The sequence below is a fragment of the Myotis myotis genome, unplaced genomic scaffold (assembly GCF_014108235.1).
Source record: "Myotis myotis isolate mMyoMyo1 unplaced genomic scaffold, mMyoMyo1.p scaffold_m19_p_1, whole genome shotgun sequence".
Classification (NCBI taxonomy): Eukaryota; Metazoa; Chordata; class Mammalia; order Chiroptera; family Vespertilionidae; genus Myotis; species Myotis myotis.
This window is the reverse complement of record NW_023416313.1, coordinates 216,245,281-216,272,648: the sequence shown is the minus strand read 5'-3', so window position 1 is coordinate 216,272,648 and position 27,368 is coordinate 216,245,281. Positions and strand designations below refer to the sequence as shown.

Genomic DNA, 27,368 nt, shown 5'->3' with positions numbered 1-27,368 from the left:
GTCATAGCAACTGGTCGTTCCACAGTTCAGTTGATTTGCATATTAGCCTTTATTATATAGGATAGGATATGCATGCCCAGACTTTTGTTGCCAAGAGTGCACAAAATTATACTCCATGACATTTTTCAATTGCTAACTATGACAAGGGGTAACAAAATTTTTCTCTAAAGGGCCAAAAGGCAAAATGAAGGCTATTATATAGATACTCACATAATAAGAGCGAAAACAAAGTTTCACAAATTTTATTGATGAAATAAAAAAAATATAATAATCACTCTCTCCTCCAGTCACCCAAGATGCCGAAGGGGAAGAAGGCCAAGGGGAAGAAGGTGGCGCCGGCCCCTGCCGTCGTGAAGAAGCAGGAGGCCAAGAAGGTGGTCAACCCCCTGTTTGAGAAGCGGCCCAAGAACTTTGGCATCGGACAGGACATCCAGCCCAAAAGGGACCTCACCCGCTTTGTCAAGTGGCCCCGCTACATCCAGCTGCAGCGGCAAAGGGCTATTCTCTACAAGCGGCTGAAAGTAGCGCCTGCCATCAACCAGTTCACCCAGGCCCTGGACCGCCAGACGGCCACTCAGCTGCTGAAGCTGGACCAAGCAGGAGAAGAAGCAGAGGCTGCTGGCCCGGGCTGAGAAAAAAGCTGCCGGCAAAGGGGATGTTCCCACCAAGAGGCCTCCTGTCCTCCAGGGTGAACACGATCACCACCCTGGTGGAGAACACGAAGGCCCAGCTGGTGGTGACAGCGCACGACGTGGACCCCATCGAGCTGGTGGTCTTCCTGCCCGCCCTGTGCCGGAAGATGGGGGTCCCCTACTGCATCATCAAGGGGAAGGCCAGGCTGGGGCGCCTCGTCCACAGGAAGACCTGCACCACCATCGCCTTCACACAGGTTAACTCGGAAGACAAGGGAGCTCTGGCTAAGCTGGTGGAGGCCATCCGGACCAACTACAACAACAGATACGACGAGATCCGCCGCCATTGGGGAGGCAACGTCCTGGGTCCAAAGTCGGTGGCTCACATTGCCAAGCTGGAGAAGGCCAAGGCGAAGGAGCTGGCCACTAAGCTGGGCTAAGTGTGCACTGTTGAGTTTTCTGTACATAAAAGTAATAAAAATTCTCCTCAAAAAAAAATATATAATAATCATAACTGAATATAATATTTTGTCATATCTGTCTACTAATGAGAAGAATGGAATTCCTTCCAATGGGAAATAGAACAGTTTCACTTAAGTGGAGCTCAGTTAGTTTTCCCTATCATCTGATCAACTGTGATTGTTTTTCTGTAAAAATCTTTAACTTGTGGTCTCAAAACAGTGAGCAGATTTGGCCTGAGGCCATAGCTTGCTGACACCTGGGCTCTGCCATTAGTCTCAAACTCCTCCCCAATACAGTCCCAAATACCTTGCCAGCTTTGATCACTGCTGCTCCCCTGATGAATATTTTTAAAAATCCAACTCGATTACTGGCGTTCCTTGGACATTCTCTGGTCTTTTCTTGAAAGTCCTCATTGTCCAATAGAACAATGAGAAGTCAAGAAGATCTGGGTTCTATCACTTCAAAGCTCTATGCCTTTGGGCAAGTGATTTAACCTCTCTGTGCCTCAGTTTCCCCCTCTCTATGTAACCTGGTTTTCAAGCTTCAACCTGCTATGGGCAAAGATGGAGCCACCAGTTTCCCTGATGCTTGTCCCACCTTCTCCTACAGTGCCCTTGGTCCCAGTCAAAGACTTCTGGGGCTCCCACCCAAACAAGCCCATGCCTGCTGGACACCACCATTGTCCAGTTGTCACTGATGCCCTGGGCCAAAACCCACCCATGACACCAGAGAAGTTCAGTCGGTCCTCTTGGATGATGGGGGAGGGAGGTTGCCTTGTCCTGTCTCTACTTCATTGTTGCGGGTGGGGAGGGGGGGCAGCGTGGGGGGGGGGAGCATCAGAGGAATACTACTTGTGGCCCAATATTTAAGAGAATTTCTGGTAAAATAATCCTTTCCACGTCAGCCCCCAACCCACAAAATTCAGAGAGGAGATCCCTGGGGCCTGAGCCAAGAGAAGGCTCAAAGGCCCAGCCAGGAGACTAATGCGGGAACCATCCTGCTTTTCTGAGGACCATGACATTTTTATCAAGGAAATCTCTGTGCCTGGCTGAGATGCTTCTTCTCCTAGGATATCCCTCCCAAAGGCTTTTTAGCCCCTCCATAAACAGTCCTCTGCTGAGCTTAGCCAACCCATTCACTTGGATTTGAGGTAAGACCTCCCCCATCCCCCATTACATTTCCAGGGTCAAGAGTCAGAGCAATGACTCGATTGCAACTTCCTTGTGCGTTTAATGACAGCTTAGAACAAGCATACAGAACTCTGCTTCCCTTGATGCATACAGCTGAGTTCTACCTGGATCTTTCATTCCAAGTTCTGGTGACCTGGTTCTTCTCACTCAGGATGACATGGCTCGAGGAGGCAGAGACTCCATATGCACCGATGACTTCTAGGGTTTTTCCCAGGTGCAAGTGTGCACAGATTATGCAGGGTCTGTGGCAACCGCTTCCTCTAGAAGGCTGCCAGATGTGTCTGTCTGATGCGAACGGTCCCACCTCTTCGGCTCCAGACCTCACCTGTTGGGAGGTGGCAGATGCTCACCAGCACAACACAGCTGTGCTGCCTTATTTCAAGTCTTGCTTCCGTGTGGTCTCAGTGGACCTGGACTGGGCAGAAGTAGAGCTTCCTGGTCTAGTCCAGCAGAATCACACCTGTGTTGTCACCAGCCCCCAGTGGGAACCACTGTGCAAATATACTTTTAATGGCTGCTCAGTTCTTATCATAAAACCTATGGTTTATTTAACCACTCCCCTGTTGTTAAGCAAATGTCACTTTCCAATTATTTGCTTTTATAAAAATTGCTGCAGTGAACATATTTGTACATGCATCTTTGTGCCACTCCATGTGAAATGTACACAATCATGAAACTGAATGACACAGCAGACACTGCCTGAGTAGCAGGTAATCTCCCAGCCAAAGGAAATGTAGACGTTCCTGGTCTTCTGATAGTTGAGTTGAATTGGAACTCAGTGTGGCCTTGTTGCCACAGCTAAGTCAGTTTCCCAAAAGACTGTAAGGGGTGAGGGGATTCTCACGGAGGAGACCAGCACTTCGAGGAGTTCCTGAAAGCTAAGGAGGACCCAGCCCCTCTGGAAGTGCTGTCGTGTGGATACAGGAGTCCTGTCGGCATATTTCACGGACTTCCGATGACAAGCTCCCTTTCTTTTCCAATGTATCTTGTTGTTTTAGGTGTCTGGTTATTTAAATAGATTTTTAACAAAATAACATAAACGGCAGACCAGTGCTTCAGGTGGGATGACATCAGCCCTGAAATGACTGGGGATTTCAGCACAGAGTAACCTTGGGGTATTTCTGAGGGTCATTCCCTGTCCCCACCTTGTACAATCCAAACACATCCTTCATTCCTCCAACAGAGGCGAAGGTTCGTTTGCTGTCACCATACCACCACCTTGCCCATTATCACACTGATTCTCGGAACAATACTCTGAAGTACAAACAGCTATTTTTATGATCCCAGTTTTATAGATGGAGACGTTCAGGTTCAATGATGTTAAATGGTTTCTGGTCCATATCCCAGCCTCCAGGCAGGCCTATGGCTAAAAGCTGTCCTTTGTCACCAGAGTATGCAAACATAGCATAGTAGCTATGCAGGGACCACTCCTCAGAAATCCTGATCTTAGCCGCCCTCCTCACCCTCTTCAATACCTATAGTATGTGTGAGTGTCCTTTTTTTTTTTTTTTTTTTTTTTTGAAGGGAGAGGGAGAGAGAGATAGAAACATTAATGATGAGAGAGAAGCATTGATTGGCTGCCTCCTGTATGCCCCACACTGGGGATTGAGCCCACAACCCAGGCATATGCCCTGACCGGAAATCAAACCGTGACCTCCTGGTTCCTAGGTTGATGCTCAACCACTGAGCCATGGGGGGCCGGGCTGCACGAGAGTCCTTTAGATGAACTCTTGGCTCTGTCATCCAAAAGGAGGAAGATTTCTTTAAGTAAAATGACTAAAGAGAAAAAAGGGAGAGGAACTAGATAGCTTAGGATGTAAGAGAGGCAGGGGGCCAAATGTTGAGAGAAGTTGGAAATGATCACCAGACCCACCTCCCAGGTTGTCGGGGCTCAAAGAAGACAAAACCCTTGGTTGGCCTTAACCCAGGTTTCTGTGATTGCCTGGCGGGTCCTGCCATGGCTTTCACTTTCTATTCCCTCCACAGACTTGTTTCAGGTTCTCTCTTCCATAGGCCATGTTTGGTCCCTGCAGCTGGCCTAGAGCCAGGGTTAAACTTGAATTATCTGCCAATATTCTACAACAGCGTTATTCAGCACTGAAGGCCACACAACTCTACACAGAAAGGGTCCATTGAGTGGTAAACACAGAGTTTGACAAAAACACTCATCTAGTCACATAATCTGATTTTTTTAGAACATCAAAGATGAAGAAAGCAATTGAAAAACTTCCAATTAAAAAAAAGTCATCTATAAGGGAATGCAAATAATAATGAAAATTAAACAGACATCTCATTGGCAAGACTGGATGGAAGAAGGCAATAGGGTAATGTATTCTGTAGGAAAATGATTTTCAACCTATAATGTCACACTCAGCCCAACCGTCATCCGAGTGTGAGTATAGAATAAAGACCTTGGGGACAAATAGGACTTAGAAAATGGACTTCTCACATGCCATTTCTTGAAAATGTGCAGCAGCAAAACAAAGGCATCATTTAAGAACTAGGGGCCTTGGCCAGGTGGCTCAGCTGGTTGGAGCATCGTCCCAATAGGCCAAGGTTTCAGGTTCGATCCCTGGTCAGGGCACACACACGAAACAACCAATGAATGCATAAATACGTGGAACAACAAATCAATGTCTCTTTCTCCCTTCCTCTCTCTCTCTCTAAAATCAGTATTTTTTTTAAAAAAAAAAGAAGAAGTAGGAAGGCCTGGATCTTTGGAATTGACCCAGAAAAGCCATAAAGGGAAACCCCATCATGTCAGCTCTATGGCAGGAGGATGGGGAGTCTCAGGGAATTTTTTTTTTGGGGGGGGGGAAGGGGGCTTAAAAACTCTGAAGAATACCTGATGGGATGAAGAAACTGGGGGAGAGGGGGAAGGGATGAGCTATGATAAAGAAAAAAGCAACAAGATAAAAGGCAAATAGAAAATCCAAGTTGTAGCATTAAAGGAAGAACAACGTTTATAAACATTTTGTCTCTTGAGAGAACAGTACATTCAGAGTCACAACAATGTAAATGCTGTTTAAGGGACTTCCTGTTCTTTTTTTTTCTTTCAAGCTGAAGGTTTACTTAAAATGTAAAAGAAATGGTTCTTGAAAAATGCTGACGAATAAAGCAAAAGGACACAGCGCTGTCTTCCTACTCAGCAGCCACCCTAGCCAAGCGCGGTCTGTAAGGGCCGGCAGGCTTCGCAGCAGTGCGGTGGCAGGTGATCTGTGCCCAGGCTCTGTGGGTGATCTGTGCCCAGCGTGGGGTCTCGGTTCTGGGTTGACACCTTTCCTGAACAAGAACCAGGTCTCCTGCTCCTTGGCCACAGCCAAATCCCTGGGGCCCAAAGTTCCTTGTGGAGCATCCTTTCCAATAAATGTCACTTTCCTCCTGAGCCAGAGCTGTTGATTCAAGACTCTTCCCACACCGGGCACACGGGAAGCGGTTTCTGTGCCAGGGCTTTCCTGCTTCAATGATCTTCTCGCAGCGCACACGGAATCCCCACCGCGGGAACACCCCTCAGCACCTCATATTTCTGAGCAAACTGAGACGCGTCTGGATGTGTTGTGGGCCCATGAGATGGAACACCCTCGCTCTGGACGCCCAGCCCCTCGCCCCCGTCCGCGTTGAGGGTGCCAGGGCCCGTTCCAGCGATTTCCATTTTTTTTAAGGACCCGTCTACGGAAGAGTTAACGAAGATATAAACAAGAATGTAAATTCCGAGCCTCAAAATTGCATACGGCAGCAGCTGGAGGCAGATGCGGAAGGGAGGTTAGGGATGCTGCTGCATTCGTCTTAGAAAGCGAGCAGTCAAGAGACGCTGCTTAGCGGATGGGAAAGAAGTAAAGGTGTATCAACGTAGCACCGGCAACCTGAGGTGATGCCACTGTAATGTAGAAAGTGCAGAGGGGATGCTGGTGAAAATGAGCTTTATCCTCATTTATCACATAGGAGGGAGACAGATAAGGTATAAAACCAATCAATCAATAGCGATAGGAGTATATTATTGAAAGATATAGAGATGACACCAGAATATCTAGTATCTAGAGTTAAAATGATTGTTTCTGAGGAATCAGACTGGGAGAAAGTGGAGGTGGGGAGGGGGCATTTCACTACTTTTATCTACTCACCCTTCCACTGTGTTGCTTTCCTATCCTCTATCCTGCCCTTTCCCAACCCGCCCCCTCCTCCCCTTCATCTCTAGCTTTCTGGGCCCAACGTGTCTATTTATTCATTTAAAACCTATTTTTTAAAAAATATATTTTTGCCCTGGCTGGTTTGGCTCAGTGGATAGAGCGCCGGCCTTCAGACTGAATGGTCCCGGGTTGGATTCTGGTCAAGGGCACATGTCGGGTTGCAGGCTTGATCCCCAGCAGGGGGCGTGCAGGAGGCAGTCCATAGATGATTCTCTCTGATCATTGAGGTTTCTATTTCTCTCTCCCTCTCCCTTCCTGTCTGAAATCAATAAAAATATTTTTTTTTAAAAAAATAAAGTGCTCATGTGGTTAGGCCTACCCAGATCATCTCCCAATCTCAAAGTCAACTAATTAATGACTTTAATTACATGTAAAACCCTTTCTATCATGTGACATAACATTACCACAGCAGTAGCACCTGGGAAGAAAGATCATGCAGGCCATTTTATTGTTCTACCACATTCCTCAGGCACATGACTACTATTTTTATGTATCTGTTTTATGATAAAAATAACAGAAAAGTATGCAGAGGAATTTTTTTTAAAACATGACCATAACCTCACTTCCCAGAAACAGCTACCAACATTTGGAATACAGCATCTCAACAGGTCCTTGTGCATAGAAACAGAGTAGAAAGCTCAATGGACAACGGTGGGGTTTTACTCTGCAAATTACTTTTCAGTAAAATGATTAAAATGAATTCTTATAGAAAACGTAACTGAAGTAAAACAGAAGCCGAACTTCAGTTAAATGTTTCTCTACCACAAAAAGTACCCCCTTAAAAAAAAATAATATAAATACTGTCGAGAAGTTGGAATCAGGCTTGCATTAAAAAGCTACATTTTATTAGTTAGAGTGATTGTGTCTCTGACATTAAAGATGAGTAAATTCACAAGTCCTCCTACTGCCCTGCCCCCTCCCTTCTCAATTTTTGTTGGGAATGTAATTACTTTTACAGGGCAAGGGTTTGTGATATTTACATGTTGTTCTGAAACGATAAATCCCACGGTTGTTTAGTTTTAATTCTGTATTTAAAACAATTCAAAGCTCATCTTCAGAATTTAAAGAAAATTCCTCAATTCTCCTTTTGATTTGGATTTATCCGGATTTCAGTATAAAGAATTTTTTTTCAAGAATGTGCAAACCCTGAGCTCTTTTTGTGCTTGCCAATGACTGCCAAGAGCCTTCACACTTACGGGACAACTGGGTACACAATTAGTGAGTCACGCCTTCCTGCTCTTAACTTTTGTAGACCTTGCTTCCTTGTCACTTTCTTATCTGGCAGAGTTTATTATTGATACTCAGGAGCAAATTTCACCTTGACACCGAGTGTGCTTTCTACCTGCTGACTCAAGTCTTCCTTCCAGTTAACTTTCTTCTATTGTCCCCTCTGTTCTGGCAGCTTCTTCAGGAACGGCGTTTTTCATATCTTGGATCTCCCTGGTCTGTTTTCCACAACGATCACATTTTTGTAATTGTTAACATTTCTTTGTTCTTAGCATTGTTCCACATGTTTTCCCTTGTGTTCATCCCACTTGGGGCTTAGCAGCGTTCCTTTCTTGTGCTCTGCCTCTCCGTTTTATCCTCTCTTGTTGCTGTCATTCCTTATTTGTACCCCTGAATCTACTCTTAGAGATTTTTTTTTTTTTTAAAGAGAGATCATTTTAAAATTTCTCCGGTGAGATGGAGAATTCTTTGTTAAGGAACAGCATGGGAGGGGTGAAGGAAGGACGTCGAGGCACTTGGCAGCTTTATATTGTTTCCAAATCTGCTCATTTCCTTTCCATGAGACTGTCCCTGAGATGCTCAGGTTCTGGCACCCGGGAAGCTGCTGAGGCCCCCAGCGAGGCCCTCTCATCCAGACTCTTTGGGTTATAACCTAGCAATTGCCTCTCTGACCCTTTCACCTACTCATTTCCAGTGGATGCCTTTGGTTTGGAAGCCAGGCCATAGTCAATAGAAATAACTAACCATCAGCCTGGTTTCTCCTTGATGTTGGCCTTCCCCGCTATCATCCTAGCTCTTTGCGAGAATACTTTTTCCTGCAGGATCCTTGGATCTTGTAACTCTACATTTGGGAACCACTTCTTCGATTTTACCTCTTCTGCATATCACCTCTATTATAATTAATACTAGAGGCCCGGTGCACAAAAATTTGTGCACTCGGGGGAAAGGGGGGGGGTGTCCCACAGCCTGGCCTGTGCCCTCTCGCAGTCTGGGACCCCTTGGGAGATAACGACCTGCTGGCTTAGGCCTGCTCCCGGGTGGCAGAGGGCAGGCCCAATCCCTAGGTGCAGCCCCTGGTCGGGCTCAGAGCAGGGCCGATTGGGGAGTTGGGGCGCTGCCCCCTGTCATGCACAGAGCAGGGCGGATTGGGAGGTTGCGATGCCACCCTCAGTCACGCTCAGGGTAGGGCTGATTGGGGGGTTGGGGCACCGCCCCCTGTCATACTCAAGGCAGGGTTGATGGGGAGGTTGTGGCGCCACCCCCTGTCATGCACAGAGCAGGGCCAATCAGGAGGTTGGGGCTCTGTACCCTGTCACGCACAGAGCAGGGTCGATCAGAGGGTTGGGGAGCTCCCCCCTGTCACACACAGAGCAGGGCCCATCAGGGGGTTGGGGAGCTCCCCCTGTCACGCACAGAGCAGGGCTGATCAGGGGGTTGGGGCACCGCCCCCTGTCACACACAGAGCAGGGCGGATCACGGGGTTGGGGTGCCGCACCCTGTCACACTCAGGGCAGGGCCAATAAGGAGGTTATGGCTCTACCCCATCACACACAGAGCAGGGCCCGTGGGGGGCGGTTGGGGCATCGCCCTCTATCACCATTTAGAGCAGGGAAGATCATGGGGTTGGGGCGCCGCCACTGTCACACTCAGGGCAGGGCCAATGGGGAGGTTATGGCTCTACCCTGTCACACATAGAGCAGGGCCCGTGGGGGGGGGGGGGGTTGGGGCGCCACACCCTGTCACACACAAAGCCACAGGGCGATCAGGGGGTTGGGGAGCTCCCCCGTATCAGGCACAGAGCAGGGCTGATCAGGGGGTTGGGGCGCCTTCCCCTGTCACGAACAGAGCAGGGCCGATAGGGAGGTTGTGGCCCCACCCCTTGTCACACACAGAGCCGCAGGGCGATCAGGGGGTTTGGGTGCTGCCCCCTGTCACGCTGATCCCAGTGCCGGGAGGCCTCATGGCTCTGCTGATCCCGGTTTTTGGAGGCATATTACCCTTTTACTATATAGGGTAGAGGCCTGGTGCACGGGTGGGTGCCGGCTGGTTTGCCCTGAAGGGTGTCCTGGATCAGGGTGGGGGTCCCCACTGGGGTGCCTGGCCAGCCTGGGTGAGGGGATGATGGCTGTTTGCAGCTGGTCACACATCCTTCAGGGTGAGAGTCCCCACGGGGGTGCCTAGCCAGCCTGGGTGAGGGGATGATGGCTGTTTACAGCTGGTCACACACCCTTCAGGGTGGGGGTCCCCACTGGGGTGCCTGGCCAGTCTGGGTGAGGGGCTGAGGGCTGTTTTCAGGCTGGCAGGTGACGGAAGCTCCCAACCGCTCCTTTTTTTCTGTTTCATTTTTTTAAATTCTGGGCCAGCTTTAGCTTTGAGGCTCCAGCTCTGAGGCCTCCGCTGTTGAAAGCAGGTTTCTGGCCTTTGTTTACAATGTTGTGATCCTGCTGGCTGAAGCCCGATGGAATAAAGCTGGTTTCTGGGGTTTTGTTTAGCTTCTATATTTGTTACATTGTTGCTTAGAGTTGCAGCTCAGAGGACTGCAGCGGCAGGCAGGGAACGTTGGAGTCCTCTGTCACTGAAGCAAGCAAGCCTCATGTTAGTTTCAAGCTGCCGGCTGCCGGCTGCCATCTTGGCTGGCAGTTAATTTGCATATTGCCCTGATTAGCCAATGGGAAGGGTAGCGGTCGTATGCCAATTACCATGTTTCTCTTTTATTAGATAGGATTCTTCTTTGAATCAATTCCCAATGCTTACTTATTTAAAAAGGAAAAGCCAAGCCCTAACTGGTTTGGCTCAGTGGATGGAGCGTCAGCCTGCGGACTCAAGGGTCCCAGGTTCGATTCCGGTCAAGGGCATGTACCTTGCTTGGTTGTAGGCACATCCCCAGTAGGGAGTGTGCAGGAGGCAGCTGATTGATGTTTCTCTCTCATCAATGTTTCTAATTCTCTATCCCTCTCCCTTCCTCTCTGTAAAAAATCAATAAAATATATTAAAAAAATAAAAATAAATAAAAAGGAAAAGCCAGAATCACTTGGTATAAATAGGAAGTAACTACTAAAATCAATGCAATGAAAACAAAACAATGATCCTAGGTTCTAGCTAGATACAGTTGTCTGCTGGAAGCTGAGTCTGAGGTCTGTATTTTCCTGGTTATAAAGAGAGATAAGTGCACATCAGAGGTAAGTTAGAGACCACTGGCACCAAACCAAGACTTTCTCCTTGATGTAGTCACAAATGAAAGAGAACCCAGAATGAATCACTTTTTCATTATGCTACAGTTTCAGCAACTGTCTGTGTAACACCTAAACTTCTCCCCTGTCCTCCTCGCCTTTGGGAAACCCCGCTACAATCCACGGATCAATCCAAGGGACGGTGACACTAACTTCCAAGGAAATATGTTTTCTGCTCAAGACTAGAGGCAGTGCATGTTAGCTCTCAGCTTTTCACCAATTTCAGTACAGACTTTACAGTATTTAGCAGGCATACTTCATGTTTGTGGTCTGAGGTTTTGTGAGTTTCCTTGTTTCATTAAAAATGGGACTTTTTCTGTGTTTCTGCTTCGTTTTGTTTTTCGTTGCTTCCGGAAGATTTTGGGGTGGAGGGGTGGGGAGGCAGGGAATAAAAATGTCTCTACTATCTTTATCTGAACCTATTTGTGATATGCATGCCTCTATAGTCTCTCCCAGGTCCACCTGGCCAGATCCTAGACTGGATCTTCCCACACAGCTCAGTGCTCTGACTCCGCCCCATTCAGAGGGTTGCTACGTTTTGTAGGTATTCTCTGGAATAAGGGAAAAGGGGGGGGGGGGTGGGGGGGGGGGGGGGGTAAGGGGTGAGAAAATGCCTAAATGCTGCTGCCCCCCTCCCCACCACAGAATTTTCTTCCTGTTTGTGAATTCAAGGTGTGTGTGTGTGTGTGCCTTCCCAACATCCTTTTTGGGAAGAGCGGCAATATGTTAACTTCAACAGTGGATGGATGTCTTCCAAGAACATGAGCTTCACACTCCCTAACGGCTGGTCTCCGAAGCCTGCAGCATGTTCTTAACCTTCCTGGATCTATATCGCACGGGGAAGGGCCTCGCAAGGTCAAAAACAGGATCAAGATGTTGATAATGTTGTTTTTGACTTTTTGCGAGTTCTTTCTTATCTGACTATACATCTGAGCCAGTTAAAGGGGGGCAGGGAGGAGGTGTGACGCGGCGAGTCTCTGACGTTCCTTAATTCTTCTAACTCCAAAAGCGAGGAGCTTCTAGCTCATGTTGCATGACCAATGAGTTCATTAAGTCCTAAAGGCTCACACCGACGAGGCAGGGGTGGGCAAACTTTTTGACTCGAGGGCCACAATGGGTTCTTAAACTGGACCGGAGGGCCGGAACAAAAGCATGGATGGAGTGTTTGTGTAAACTAATATAAATTCAAAGTAAACATCATTACATAAAAGGGTACGGTCTTTTTTTTTTTTTTAGTTTTATTCATTTCAAACGGGCCGGATCCGGCCCGGGCCGTAGTTTGCCCACAGCTGCCCTAAAGGCTCACACCGACGAGGCCCTCCCCCGCTTTGCTTCAGCCCTCCCCTCCCTGCCAAGGATCCATGCAGCCACAGGGCACGGTGCCATAGACACAGGCCCCCAAGATAAAGGGGTGAGCGGGGGGCCCTATTCTGGTACCAGGTACCAGCAGGTCTGGCAAAAGGCAGTTTCTAAAGGGAACAAACATATTTTCAAGCTTTTTTCTCTATTACTCTTCCCGGCCTCAGCAGAAACCTGACTTTCTCTGTGCATTTCACGGACAGAGCGGCCCATCTCTCAGGGCAGGGGGGACGAGTGAGGTTTTCCTCAATTCCAGCAACTACATCGGACCACTGTCCATTTCTTGCCCCTTTAAAAACTCTTCCTCCTTTGACTCCAAGCCATGCTTGCATATCACCATCTGATCAGTTAAGCTCCCACTCATTTTACTTGGTGTGTTTAGCCCCCAATTTATATTTTCTCTTCCTACCCGATCCTGCATCATCATTACCTCTGCAAAGCTGCTGTTGTTTCAAAACTCCAGTTTGCTCCTACTTCCCATCCTCTCCTCTACTGGTTGTACATGAGAGTTGTAACAAAACTGGTTCCACATTATAATCACGTGGGGAACTAAAAAAAAAATCCCCAAGTCCAGGCCCCGCCCCAGACCAATTAAGTCCCTTTCCAGGGTGGGAGTTTTGTTTTTGTTTTACAGTATCCCAGGTGACTCCAGTGCGCAGCCCGGGCTGCCAACTGCTGTTCCACTCATTTATGTTAATAAGCTCCTCTGGCTCCTGGACGCCAGCCTGTTCTCGCAGGCTAGCAGTTTTTTCTTGGCTTCACTGCCTGCTCACCCAGCTTGGGCCCCAGGTCACTCACTGCAAGGAGGGTGCTGCCCAACTGCTTGTCTCCAACCCTGAGGGGGAATGTAAGTTGCAAGAGGAAGACTTTTCACTCTCCTGGTTCAGGCTTTCTAACTCCACCTGGGCCCCCAGTGCTAGTCAGCAATTCTCCAAGCTGGCTCACTACGTGCATTTATTTTCCTCAGTGACTGTTCCAAACTGTTCCCAAACCCATCTCCTCCCATCTCTCAGCACAGGACTTGCGTCCCTGAAATAAACTCTCTGCTACACGTGTGCACATCTGAGTGTTTTTAACTATCTACAGATAGGATCAGCTCATAGGACTCATTCCTGCTTTACTGAGATTACACCCTAAATTGGCTCCCCTTTTTACACCTACTCTTCAAATGTAGGTTTCCAACTCTCTCATTCATTCATTTATTCAACAAACATTTACTGAAAGCCCTCTTTGGGCTAGCGCCTATTCTAAATGTCAGGGATACCGGTATGAGATGGTCAAGATATTCTTGTCTACAAGCTGATTCATGCCTGCCTCCAGCCCCTCCTCTCTCTCTCCTTCCTTGGTGAAGGCCTTGGGGCCTCCTCCCATCAAAGGCAAACCTCTCAGCCAGCGCACAGTGGAAGAGTCTAAGGAGCCATGACAACTAAATATGATGTAGGATCCTGGATTGCAACCTGGTGCAGAGAAAGAACATGGTTACGTTCCAATAAAACTTTACGGACGTTGAAATGTAAATTTCACACGTCACAGTATACTCTTCTTCTTTTAATTCTTTTGAACCATTTAGACATATAAAAATCAATTTTTTATGGAAAAGTGGTGAAATCTATAGAGTCTGAAGTTTATTTATTAGTATTGCACCAATGTTAATTTCTCAGTTTTTGGTGACTGAACTATGGTATATAACATATTAATATTGGAGTAAGCTCAGTGGAGGTTGTGTAAAATCCTGTACTGTTTTTGAAACTCTTCTGAAATTTTAAAATTATTTGAAAATAAAAAGTAAATTAAAAAAGATTCCCTGGATCTCTACAGTTGGGCCCTTCCTTCTCTATTTTTCCTTCAGAGGCAAACTCCTTGAAAAATTTGTTCATGCACACTTTTTTTATTTCACTTCCCGTTTGCTCCACCAAAACCACCTTGGATATTGTCACCGGTGGCACCCAAGTTGGCAAATTCATAGATTCTTTCCAGACCTCATCTTATGTGACCTCTCAGGGCATGTGACATAGCCAACCACTCCCTCCTTCTTGAAAAACATTGGCTTCCAAGGTACAAAAACTCTACAGGTTTTCCTCCTACATCTCTGGCTTCACCCTCTCATTCCAACATCTCAATTTTGAAATTTCTTAGACTTGAGTCTTGGGCTCCTCTTCCTCCTTCTGCTCATTCTCTCCCCAGGTAATTTTATTCATACCTCTGGCCTCAAGTATCATCTATAGGTCAATGATTCTTACAGTTATATTTCTAAGCTAGACCCCTCTGTAGTTCTCAAGACTCAATGCTAGACTTTTCTGCAGTTCTCAAGTACTGAGGCAGGCAAAGAGCCTATTGTATTTTAGGGATTAACAGAATGGCAATAGGGTCATAACACAGAAAGCAAGAGTTGAGGTGTGGGAGGCAGGCAAATACCCAGTCATGAAGTGTGTGGTAGGACTTATATTTAATATCCACAGAGCTATTTAATATTGGCATTGGACATTTTAATTTAAACTTTTGATATTCTCTGATATATGCTTTTACTTAAATGTACCCCTATCCTCTTCCATCTACCCAATTCTTCATGCTAGAAACTTGGTGTCATTTCAGACACCCCTTTTTCCCTTACCCAACAAATCCAATAATTCATGAAGTCCAAATACAGGGTATTTTGACAATCTAAAACAATATATACACACTTGGAACAATGATTAATTCCAATGTTTCTTTCTTTTCAGATTTAACCCATTGGAGTTAATAATTATTCAAAGTATATATACATTTTTTGGGACATCCTGTATATACTAGAAACATTCCATTTCTTTCTATATCTACTATACCGGTTATTATCTGTTTTTCAGACTACAGTGATAATCTCCCATCTGGTCTCCCTATAGTCCCTCTTGCTCCCTCCAGCTCACTAACCACTAACCACAGTGACCTTTTGAAAATACTATCCCAATTATATCATTCCCCTGTTTAAATTCCTTCCATTGCTTTTGACTTCACATAGGAAAAACTCCAAAAATACAAGTCCTACCACACACTTTGTGACTGGATATTTGCCTGCCTCTCACACCTCAACTCTTGCTTTCTGTGTTATGAACCTATTGTCATTCTCTCAACCCTAAAATACAGTAAATAGACTCTCTGCCTGTCTCAGTACTTTGCATCTGCATCGTCCTAGAATTTTCTCTCCTCAAAAATTCACTTGTGAAATCACCAGGATAGCTCAATTATGCTTTAGTAGCAAACAACCCCAACATGGCAGTAGCTTATGCCTAATAACATTTATTTATTGCTCACATGACAGTAGGTCTCATGTAGGTCAGGGTGTCTCTTCTTCAAATGGAGACCCAGAGGTTCAGGGTTCTTCTAAATTGTGTCACCCCCACACTCAATATGTGGCCTTTGCAATGCTGTGGGAAGAGAAGAAAGTGTGGGTGATTATGCACGGGGTTTTCTTTGCCAGGCCTAGAAATGGCACACATCACATCGGCCCACACCCCATTGGCCAGATCACAATCACATGACTCTAGCTCAGCCGTGGGCAAACTACGGCCTGCAGGCGGGATCCGGTGGCCCGTTTGAAATGAATAAAACTAAAAAAAAAAAAAGACTGTACCCTTTTATGCAATGATGTTTACTTTGAATTTATATTAGTTCACACAAACACTCTATCCATGCTTTTGTTCCGGCCCTCCGGTCCAGTTTAAGAACCCATTGTGGCAAGAACCCATTGTGGCCCTCGAGTCAAAAAGTTTGCCCACCCCTGCTCTAGCTTAACTGTAAAGGGAAAAAAAAATCATATTTCTCCTGTGTGTCCAGGAAGAGGAAATGAGATTGGTGAGCATCAGGCCAGTCTCTGCCACATCCTGGTTAAAACCTACTCATCTTTAAGAATCAGTTTAAATAGTACTTCCTTATAAAGATCTTCAAGCTCCTCTGACCTAAATTAGGACCCTGATAAATTCTATAATTTTCCTTTATAGCATGACCACAATGGAAAGTTTATATTTCCTTATGTAATGACTTAGGATATCTTTCAATTCCTAGAGCTCTATGCGTGCAAGGATTGCATGTTTTGCTCCCGCTGTGCCTCTGGCATCTACCACAGTACCTGGTATATAATTGGTGTAAAAGTGATTCAGTGAACAAATGAACAATTGTACAACCTCATCCCCTAGCTACAGATAGCACACTACTTGTGGAGGAGAAAGACAAATAAGTAGCCAGTCATGGTTTTAGTGCAGTGATTTTTCAACCGGTGTGCCACAAGAATTTCACAAACATCTAATACCTGACTATTTAGTGAGGGCCACTGCCCTCTGTCCCCTTAGACTGTCAAATAGAAAAATGACAACAGCCAATACCAACAATAGCCATTTGTTTGAATGAATAAAAAATATACCTATTTTTTGTCAGATTAGCAAAAAATATATATTTTTTGGTGTGCTGCAGAATTTTAGTAATTAGTTTATGTGGGCCATGAGATGACAAAGGTTGAAAATCGCTGGTTTAATGGGATAAATGTTTCAGATGGATAAACCCAGGGAGCTGAGGGCAACTTGAAGGGGCTGGAAGGCTTCTCTGCTTAATCTTCCCTGGCGATCTAACCCTGGAGTCTGCAAACTATGGCCTGTGGCTAAATCTGGTTTACTGCCTGTTTGTTTTTTAATGGCTCCTGGTAAAGAGCTAAGAATAGTTTTTATATTTTTAAATGGTTGAAAAGAATAAGAATATATTATGACACGTGAAAATTATGCGAAATGCAATTTCAATGTCCATAAATCAAGTTTTATTGGAACACAGCCGTATCCATTAGTTGACTTACTGCTTTCAATAGCAGAGTTGAGTAGTTGTGAAAGAGACCACATAGTTAGCAAACCTAAAATCTTTACTGTTAGGTCCTTTACAGAAAAACATCGCTGACTTCTGATCTAATCCATGCTTAGTTTAAAAGTACACTTCTATGTGAATGATGTCCGAGTATCCATCTTTAATTCTCTCCTTTGTCCACTCTCAGGTCCACTGCCAGAAATTAGGCCCCACAAATTCTATCCCTGCAACAGTATTCTCACCCTGCTATCTTTCTCCTTCTCCCTTCAGTCCATCCTTCTCAATGTTTTAAATGGTTGAAACATTTAAACTAAATAAAATATGCATTGCTTAGCATGGTAGTCAATGTCCTCCACACATTACCTTTTCAGTTGTATCTTTTACATCATACTCCATCAGCCTTATTGTTCATGTACCTTCAGGTTTATGCTCATGTGGAGAGCGGCTACAGTGTTTGGACAGGTTCAAGCCTTGGACTAATGAGAGGGCACAGTCCTTTCATGGCAAAGCCATGTGCAAGTCCCAGCTTGGAGGGCAAAGCCCTCCCAGCACAAGGATAGCCAAAGGCTATAGTTGTAAACTTGAACCGATGGTCCGAACCTGTGGTCCCACGTGGCTCAGTGATGTGGACGGATAGACTTTCAGGTGCATGTAATTGAGTAGATTCAAAACCCATGAGAATGTTGTAAACATCTCGACTAGGCCTTTATTTTGCCAGTGCAGTGGTCGGCAAACTCATTAGTCAACAGAGCCAAATATCAACAGTACAACGATTGAAATTTTTTTTGAGAGCCAAATTTTTAAAACTTAAACTATATAGGTAGGTATATTCAACTTTAAATTCATGGTTTTTGTCTTCCGTTTTTCTTTGCTTCTTCTTTGTAGCCATCTCAAACAGGGCACCTAAAAAATGTTTCATTTTATAATAATAAAGCCACCAACACAAAAGAATTACAATTTTTAAATTGATGACAAAAATACCTGTAAGGATTTGCAGCTGGTTGGAAAAATACAGGTAACTTTATGCTTCGAGTAGGTACTTAGTCACCCGCACTCTATTTGCGGATGCGACTAGCACTAACCACTGCACGACGAGACTGCTGACTGACTGGCTCACTCAACTCCTGCATGAATCTCTCGCGCCTCTCCAGAGCTGCGTATCCCGCGGCCCGCCTCCGCCAGACCGACCCATACCCCCCACTTCTTCTAACGCCACTTCTTCAAAATAGACTCACCCAGGGCGAAAACCGACTTCTGCGCATGGGCCACGAAGTTTCAACTGCACTGTACGTGTGCGCCCGCATGTGGTATTTTGTGGAAGAGCCACACTCAAGGGGCCAAAGAGCCACATGTGGCTCAAGAGCCGGGGTTTGCCGACCACTGGCCTAGTGGAATCTGGCTATAAAATAAAGGCACGGCTTGCAGTCTGTGGCGCTGTTGCTAGCTCTCCATCAGAAAGGACAGCGTCTCACCCAGACCCAGCTTTTTTCTCTTTTTTCTCAATCCTTCACCGCCCCCTCTCAGGCTCACTGAACCTGGCTGTGCTGCCTTGGCACATATGGAGCCCAACGTAGGGCTGAGTATGCCATGGCTGTGCCGGCTTGCCACATGCTCACAGTTACCATTTCTATGAAATGTCTGCTTCTGGTATTTCCATCATTCCTATCCTTTAAATTGGTTATCTCAAATGCCTCATAGCCCTAAAAGCCTTCCTCAGCATCTCTACTGAGAATAATTACTGCCATCAGTTTGGTTCTCTAACAGTTTGTATGACTGTTTTATTTCAAATTCTGCTATAAAGCTTCCTGGGTATATACATAGATTATCTGTTTTTCACATATTCTATTGAAAGCTGCTTGGGGAGAGGGGTTATATTCTATTTTATTAACCTCTGCATCCTCTAGACTCTAGTACCTGTCTCCTACAAAATGGAAATGTCTGTCTTTTGCAAAAGTCCTCATCTAGAGCTGGGGAAGGCTTTTTGCCAAGAACTCCCTGTATGTAAGCACAAAATCCACTTCACTTGTTTAGGGTTCCCTACTGCGAGTAACACCTTCTTAAGAAACGCTGTCTTCCCGCTGATCACACACCAGTGCGGAGTACCCAGGACCCTAGTTTCTTCCTGCGAACATGTGCAGGAGAAGCACTACCCTCCAGACACCCTCGTCTGCCCACAGTGATTGGCGGACCAAACGTTCCAATCAGCCTTCCCGCCTCTTTCAGCAACAGCCAATCACACACCCCGAGCGCCTCCTGACTACTAGACACTGTTTACTAACAGATAGAAGCTGGGGAGTGGGGGCGTGACCGTTCTGGGGAGGTCAGAGGAGGGAAAGGAGGGTCCTGGCTGCGCGTGCGCACCGGGGGGAATAGGCGGGGCAAACTCTCGGATCGCACCAATCGGAGTAGTCGCGCTCCTGCCTCTGCTGCCTCCCCGCCGAGCAACAACAATTCGAGGAGCGGGGCGGGGCGGGTGCTGAGGCATCACAGCGGGTTGCCCAATGGGAGCCGCCGTCCAGAGATGCGCGCGCCTCGGGCCCAATAAGCGCTGGCGGCTCGAAGGGCTCCGGTACCTTGCTGGCTGTGGGCGGGGCGGCTGGCAGGAGGAGGCGGGGGAGCACGGGGCGGGTAGGTTGCGCGGTACTAGCGGTGCCAGCTGGAGAGGGGGGAGGAGGCGGAGGAGCGAGCCGTGCGGCCAGAGCGGGAAAGAGACTCCGCCGTGCGTCCGAGTTCTGGAGCCGCCGCGCCCGCCCCGGCTCCGGGGACTGCAGCGGGAGCCGTGCGGGGCCGGGCGTCCGCTGCCTCCCGCGTCCCCTCGGAGAAGTCTGCGGGATCCGACCGGGAGAAGATGGAGGAGGAGAGCGGCAGCGGCGGCGGCGGCGGCGCCGCGGGGACCGGCGGGGACGGCGGCGCCGCGGGAGAGCGGCTCCTCACTGTCAAGCACGAGCTGCGGACGGGTGAGCGACCCCGCCCTCTGCCGGCCTGGTCCCGCGCGGGGGCGCGCCCGGAGGGCTCGCGGGGCCGGGGGGCGCGGGGCTGGGGCGGGGCCTCGCGGGCGGGGCGGGAGCCGCGGGGGGTCCCGGGAGGTCGGGGCGCGCGGGGAGGGTGAGGTCCGAAAGTTTTCCGAGAGGAGCCGGGGACGGAGCGGCTGGCGCCGGACGGCGGGGCCCGCGGAGCGGCAGCTCACTGCCTGTTGGCACTGGTCTGCGAGGATGCCTCCGGGCCCCTGGCCCCGCACAGGTGACACAGCTGTCGCGGCATCCCGTGTGGGGTGAAAGGTGCGCCTTGCTCCTCAGGTGCGGGGTGAGCGGTGCTTTGTGCTGGAGCGTGGCTCCTCCACGCCGCTGCTTTGCAGGGGGTGGTTCCGGGGGTGGGGTGGGGTGGGGGACGGGGGTTGTGGGATCGTCCCCGGAAGGTGCTGGGGTCCTGGACCAGGTAAGAGGGTGGCTCTTCGTGAGTGCAGTCTCCAGGGAGATCGAGAGGGGTCGCGGGCTGCAGGGACTGCGTGCTTTTATTTGCAACGGTCATGAAATACTAGACTTGGCCTGGAATTTCCTTCAAAGGTCTCTTGACATGTAGTCTCTGTCAATGGAAAGCTCGAGTCAAAAGCGACGATCTAGCCGGCGTGAGCGCTTCTGCCCCAACGTTTGAGATCACTAGCGTTGTCCCAAGCTTTGCACTTACGTTACTGTATTCGTTGTGTGGGTCCCGGTTGTTCATTTTAGGAAGTGCTTATTTGGACGAAGCAGCAAGTTTAGATTTTATATTTGTGGAGTCCAGTCTCGTAATTAGATTTTTTTTTTTTTGCATTTCTGAACAGGTACTACTGTAATGAGTTGTTCATTATTACTATTAAATGTTCATGCGGACGTTTATAAAGGTTTTTGATTCAGCCTCGTGGGCATATCAGGATATTCTTTTATTGTGTAGACACTGCTCACATGGCAGGTTTCACCTTGTTGCTGTTTGGAACGGATTTTAAAGTTAGATCTGTCACAGTTCTCTTAGTTTCTGTTATTTCTAATTTGATGGCCAGTCAGCCTTCCTTCCAGCGTGTGCCAGTGTGGTGACTTAATTTAAGAGGATGTCAAATGGATGCTTACTTATACATAATTTTTTTGTGAATTTATGTATCTTGAGCCAGTTACTCCATAGTCTATTTGAGTTCCTAACATAACCTGTGTAGGTTTGGTTGGTTTGATTTTTCTCTCTCGATTTAATAGACAGCTGATGTTTTCAGATGGCGATTAAAGTATTCATTCAGTAAGCATTTATTCAATATTAATATCTGGTTTGTGCCAGGCTCAGTGTCATGTGTTTTCTAGTGTGAAGATTTTGAATTTCTTTTTCTTGCCTTACATAACAATTTGCTGATTTTTATATGCAGGATTGCTCTGTACAGCAAAAGCTACTTGAAGTCATATGCTCCTCAGCCATTGACCGTGGCACAACAAGCAGCTTTTTGCTAAATGACCAAAGAGCAACCTACTTGTTATTAGTAGTCAACCAACTGCTCAGTTTCTGGGTTTTGCAAACAATGCTAGTTTTGTAGAAAACAATGAGTACTGCTTTATTTCCCTTTCTCTACTGTGTGAATCATCAGCTCTAAGTTTGCATTTCAGAAATTTTTCTGATGGATGGTGAGATTATACTGAATTCATTAGTGCTGTTAACTGTCAACGGAAATGAACAGTTCATTTTGATTTCTTGCTGAACATTGGAACAACTGACCGGATATAGTGGTCAAAAACACTGTTAAAATATGACTTGAAAAATTCACTCATCGTCAGCCAACTGTGCTCCTGTCGGCACATGATGCTACGTAGGCACCAAAGTAATCTGATCTGACAGTGGTCCCTTGCTTCTCAAAATGTGGACGAGTATATAGCCATATCAAGTCAGCAGGTGGTGATTGCCCATTTGTGCCCCCAAACTGTGTTGTGTGCCACAGGATGAATGAAAAGGCAATAAAAGTCACATGCAAGGACATGGAAATTGTTTCAGTTTTGTAGCCCGAAGTATCAGAGTATACCTGGACGTGGAATTGGAAGACTTCACTCTAAATTTCAGCTCTGCCGCTTACTCGCTATGTAGCCTTCGACAAGTCTCTTCACTCTTTCAGACTCACTTCTCTCATCTACAAAATGTGAAACTTGAATAAGACCCCGTTGGAAAAGTGCTAAATGGGTTGCTTGGCACATATTAAGCGCTGAGGAGATGTTGGTTGAATAGAAATCTGAAAATCACTCCATAACAGTATCTTTTCTTTAAGTGTGTGAATTAATTCAGTGTAACTTGGAAAACAAATTACTCATTTGGTGCTCAGGCTGTGTCACATTGCCAGGCTATCATCTTTTTCTGTACATGTCTTCTGGAGTAGAGTGTGAACTCCACATAATCCCTGCTGCTGTTTAGCAGCCTATGCATATCTCTTTAATAACATCTAACACACATGCTGTATAATCAATTTATTTGTCTCTGCTATACTGTAAGGTCTTTGAGACCTTGTTCTTTGATCATATCCCATGTCAATTTTCAGCCCCTGGCATATGGTAAGTATGCATTTGTCAAATGAATTCATTGACTGGAAAAAGCCAGGACTAAGTCTAAGTATTCCCAGTACCTTGGATATATTAGCTGGTTGATAAATTGATGAAAGTGACTACAAAAGCTGAAGAATGAAAAGTAAAGAATTGATTAGACCAGTTAAACGTGCGTTTCTTGAGCAGTTTGTTTTCTAGACTAGATGGTACTGATGATACCAAAAATGACTAAGAACATGTTTTGCTCTCTGATTTTAGGGGAGGAGACCATGTAAACCAGTAAATAGAATACATTATCTATAATAGTAAAAGCGTAATTTGCTAATTGGACCAGACAGCCAAACGACCTTCTGGACCTCATTCTGGACGAAGCTGCGGTGGGAGGGGCCGAGACAGAGACGGTTAGGAGCGATCAGGCAGGCAGGCGAGTGGTTAGGGGTGATCCAGCAGGCAGGCAGGCAGGCAGGCAGGCGATCAGTTAGGAGCCAGCGGTCCTGGATTACGAGAGGGATCCCGGATTACCAGAGGGTGGAGACCGGGCTGAGGGATTCCCCCCAGACCACCCCCCCATGCACAAATTTCATTCCCTAGTAAGTATAATAATAAAGGATTATACAGAGTATAAAGGTAGCAAAGAGGTAAGGACTTTTAGGCTTCAAATAATCAAATCTAACTCTTGCACAATAGCAACAAAAAGAGGGGGTATTATTTGAAGGATGCTGGGTTATCTTACCCATTCATTTTTTTCAGTAAATATTTTATTGTCCTAGCTGGTTTGGCTCAGTGGATAGGGCGTTGGCCTGCAGACTGAAGGGTCCCGGGTTCTATTCAGGTCAAAGGCACATACCTCGGTTGCAGGCTCCGTCCCAGCCCAGGCCCTAGTCAGGGCTCGTGCAGGAGGCAACCAATCCGATGTGCTTCTCTCACATCAATATTTCTCTCTCTTACACTCTCTCTAAAAATCAATGGAAAAATATCCTCGGGTGAGAACTTGAAAAAATAGTAATAAAAAAATAAAATATATAAAAAAATAAAATTTTATTACAGCTTATGTCTCGAGTGCGGTTTTAGATGGTAGTTTAAAAGACAGATATGGCCTTCCACAGATATGTTCTTTCCACTGGAGAGACAGGGTTCCCACTGGAACCAGAGACTTATCTACTCCCTCCATCTTGAATCTTTGTCTCTAAATGATGACTTTATGCTGCAGTCTCACTTTTCTCACCTGGGAAAGAACATGGCTGCAGACAGACCCCAAGTTTTACATCTCACAGCCTCAGATACTGGAGAGACACTGCCTTTTACTTAGGTTCAGATATTAAAAATCTCAGGGATGGAGTTTATTGGCCTGGCTCTGGTCAGGTACCCTATATTCTGGATTATTCAGCTAAGGCAAGGGAATGGGATCAAGTTCTACTAACATGAAGCTACTACAATAAACATGTGGATAGGGTGAAACTAAACCCTTAGAAGAGGAAGGGTTGCTGGGAAAACATTTCCTTAGGTGTCTATTATTAGGAGAGAGCTTAACACCAAGGAGAGGGTTAAGAAAGGGGTATTCGTTATCTATTGCTGTGTAACAAATTACCACCAAACTTAGTGGCATATACAGCAACATGATTTCTGTGGGTCAGGACTTGAGGAGTTGCTTAGCTTGATAATTCTGACTCAGGGTTTCATGTGGTTGTAGTCCAGGTGTTTGCCAGGACTGAAGTCACCTGTAGGCATATGAAGGAGCTGGAGGTTCCTCTTCTAAGACAGATCGCTTGTGTGTAGTTTAGTTTCTTGCCACGTGGACCTCCCCATATGACGGCTTGAATGTCCTCATGATATTACAGCTAGCTCCCCCAGAACAAGTGATTGAAGACAGAGCAAGGTGGAAGCCACAATGTTTTTTTATGTTAGCTTTTTTTGAGATATCATCTATATATATAAAAGCCTAAGCGACCAAATGACCGAATGACCGGTCTCTCTGACACATGCTGACCACCAGGAGGCAGACGCTCAATGCAGGAGCTTCCCCTTGGTGATCAGTGTGCTCCCACAGCCAACCTCCCTCGGCCCCTCCCCCCAGCCAGCCAACCTCCTTCTGTCCTGATCAGCCCTGATCACCAGCCAGGCTGAGGGACCCCACCTGTGCACAAATTAGTGCACCGGCTCTCTAGTTTACATAACAAAAAAATCTACTTGTTTTGAGTGTACAATCTAGTGAACTTTAGTATATTTATAGTTATACAACCATTACCACAATCTGATTTTAGACCATTTCCATCACTTTAAAAAGAAATGTCTTACCTATTTATATCAGTCACTCCACATTCCTACCACCCATCCCCAGTCTTAGGCAACCGATAATTCTATTTTCTCTATACTATATTTGCCTAGGGACAATATAATGTAATGGAATTTTACAATATGTGGTCTTTACAACTGGCTTCTTTTACTGAACACAGTGTTTTCAAGATTCATCCATGTTGTAGCATGTATCAGCACTACCCTTTTTTAAATTGACAGGTAGTATTCCATTGTATGGCTATACCATATTTTGTTTATCCATTCAGGAGTTGATTGACATTTGGGTTGTTTTTACTTTTGGCTTTTGTGAATAATGCTGCTCCGTACATTTGTGTACAAGTTTTCTTGTGGACCTGTGTTTCCACTTCTCTTGGGTAGATACTAAGAGTAAAATTACTGCATTACATGGTCTGTTTATCTTTATAAGTTTTCCAAGGTAGCTGAACTAGTTTACAGTTCCATAAGTAATGTACAATGGCTGCAATTTCTCCACATCCTTGTCAACACTTGTTACTGTCGGTCTTTTTGCTTATAGCCATCCTAGTAAGTATGAAGGGTATCAATGGTTTTGACTTGTGTTTCCATCGTGACTAATGATGTTGAACATCTTTTCATGTGCTTATGGGCATTTGCATATCTTTGGAGAATTGTCTATTATGATCCTTAGCCTATTTTTCAATTGGTTAATTTGTCTTTTATTTATTGAGATGTGAAAGTTCTTTAAGTATTCTACATACAAGTCTCTTATCAGATGTACAAGCTGGAGCCAAAAGTAGGTTTACAGCTGGGAGTACTTGAAACACAGAGTTTATTCTTGTATTATTATTTATTATTGTATAATTTTCCATAGGAACAACTGTAAACCTAATTTTGCCCCACCCTGTATGTTTTTTAAATATTTGGAATTACTATGGAAATCTTGGTACTATAGACAAAAGTCAGAAGGAGTGAGGATTTACTGTAAAAGATAATTCTGTTTTACTAAAGGATTCATGATTGAATCCCATTGAAAACAACAGTTACCTGATGCTTTTTAAATATGATTCTATTTATAGCAATTTAATTTATAATTAGCTTTTTAGGAACATAATGATTACCTCATTAAGACACTTTGAGCCCTAGCTGGTTTGGCTCAGTGGATAGAGCGTCAGCCTGCGGACCACAGGGCCCTAGGTTTGATTGTGGTCAAGGGCATGTACCTTGGTTGCAGGCTCCTCCCTAGCCCGGGCCCTGGTCAGGGCTAGTGCAGGAGGCAACCAATTGGTGTGTTTCTGTCACATCATTGTTTCTCTATGTCTTTCTTTCTCTCTTCCACTTTTCCTAAAAATCAAAGGAAAAATATCCTCAGGTGAGGATTAATTAAAAAAACAAAACAAAAAGACACTTTGAAAGATCTTAGTTATCTGTGAAAACACAGTTCTCTTTATTATACAGGCATAAATATATGTATTTGTGTCTTCCTGTGAATATTCTTATAGTACTTTTCCATTTATTCTCACACTTTCCTTGCATGAGAAGAGTAGGCAGAATGTGTGCTCTATCTTTAGTTTTATAGGGTACAGTAAGAAGGTTAAAAATATAAATAGGTTATTGATAGCATCCTAGCTTAATTCCCTAGAGTCTAGTAGACCTTAAAGGAAAATCTCTTAACTTTCTACCACAAGTTTTAGAGATTAAGAAAATGCTCTATTTGGGCAAAGGAGGTGATATCTCAGCTCTTAAGTCAAGGGGGAGTCAAGTATATTTTGTATTTGTAGTCCATAATGGGAAAAAGCTTCTCAGGTGGTGTCTTCTGTTGTGTTAGACTAGCCGTGGGCAAACTACGGCCCGGATCCGGCCCGTTTGAAATGAATAAAACTAAAAAAAAAAAAAAAAGACTGTACCCTTTTATGTAATGATGTTTACTTTGAATTTATATTAGTTCACACAAACACTCCATCCCTGCTTTTGTTCCGGCCCTCCCGTCCAGTTTAAGAACCCATTGTGGCCCTCGAGTCAAAAAGTTTGCCCACCCCTGTATTAGACGCTCTATATTAACTTCTATTGCAATGCAAGGAAGAATCTGAAACCACAGATTCCTGGAGACATGAGTGGTTTGGTGGGCAGGATTGAAAAAAAAGCTGATGCTTGGTGAAAATTTCTCTAGGGAATATCTAACATATTATCATGTGTTGACTGAAGCCTACAATTAAATACACTGTTGAGAGATGTCAATCCTAAAATGCAGTGGGAGGGAGGGGTTTTCATAGTTATCTCCATAATGATTTATAGATCTCTTCGTGCCAGCGATTTTCAGCCTTTTTCATCTCATGGCACACATAAACTAATTACTAAAATTCAGTGGCACACTAAAATTTTTACTTTTTGCTAGTCTGACCAAAAAAAAAAGGGGGTGTAATTTTGACTCATTCACACGGGATGA

General features: G+C 45.6%; 1 protein-coding gene and 1 pseudogene across 2 annotated transcripts in view; both read left to right on the top strand.

Moving 5' to 3' along the window:
- Positions 1–278: 278 nt before the first annotated feature.
- Positions 279–1,130, top strand: LOC118659283 (annotated as a pseudogene).
- An 18,616-nt stretch (positions 1,131–19,746) lies between these two features.
- RPS6KA5 (ribosomal protein S6 kinase A5) overlaps positions 19,747–27,368 on the top strand; it is a 127,733-nt gene continuing 120,111 nt past the window's right edge. Inside the window, exon 1 of one of the 2 annotated variants that reach the window (XM_036315494.1) lies at positions 19,747–20,065. In XM_036315494.1, coding sequence (XP_036171387.1) covers positions 19,957–20,065 — 109 coding nt within the window. In that variant the 5' untranslated portion in view covers positions 19,747–19,956. The remainder of the gene's footprint in view (positions 20,066–27,368) is intronic. The other variant, XM_036315502.1, reaches the window with a different exon arrangement.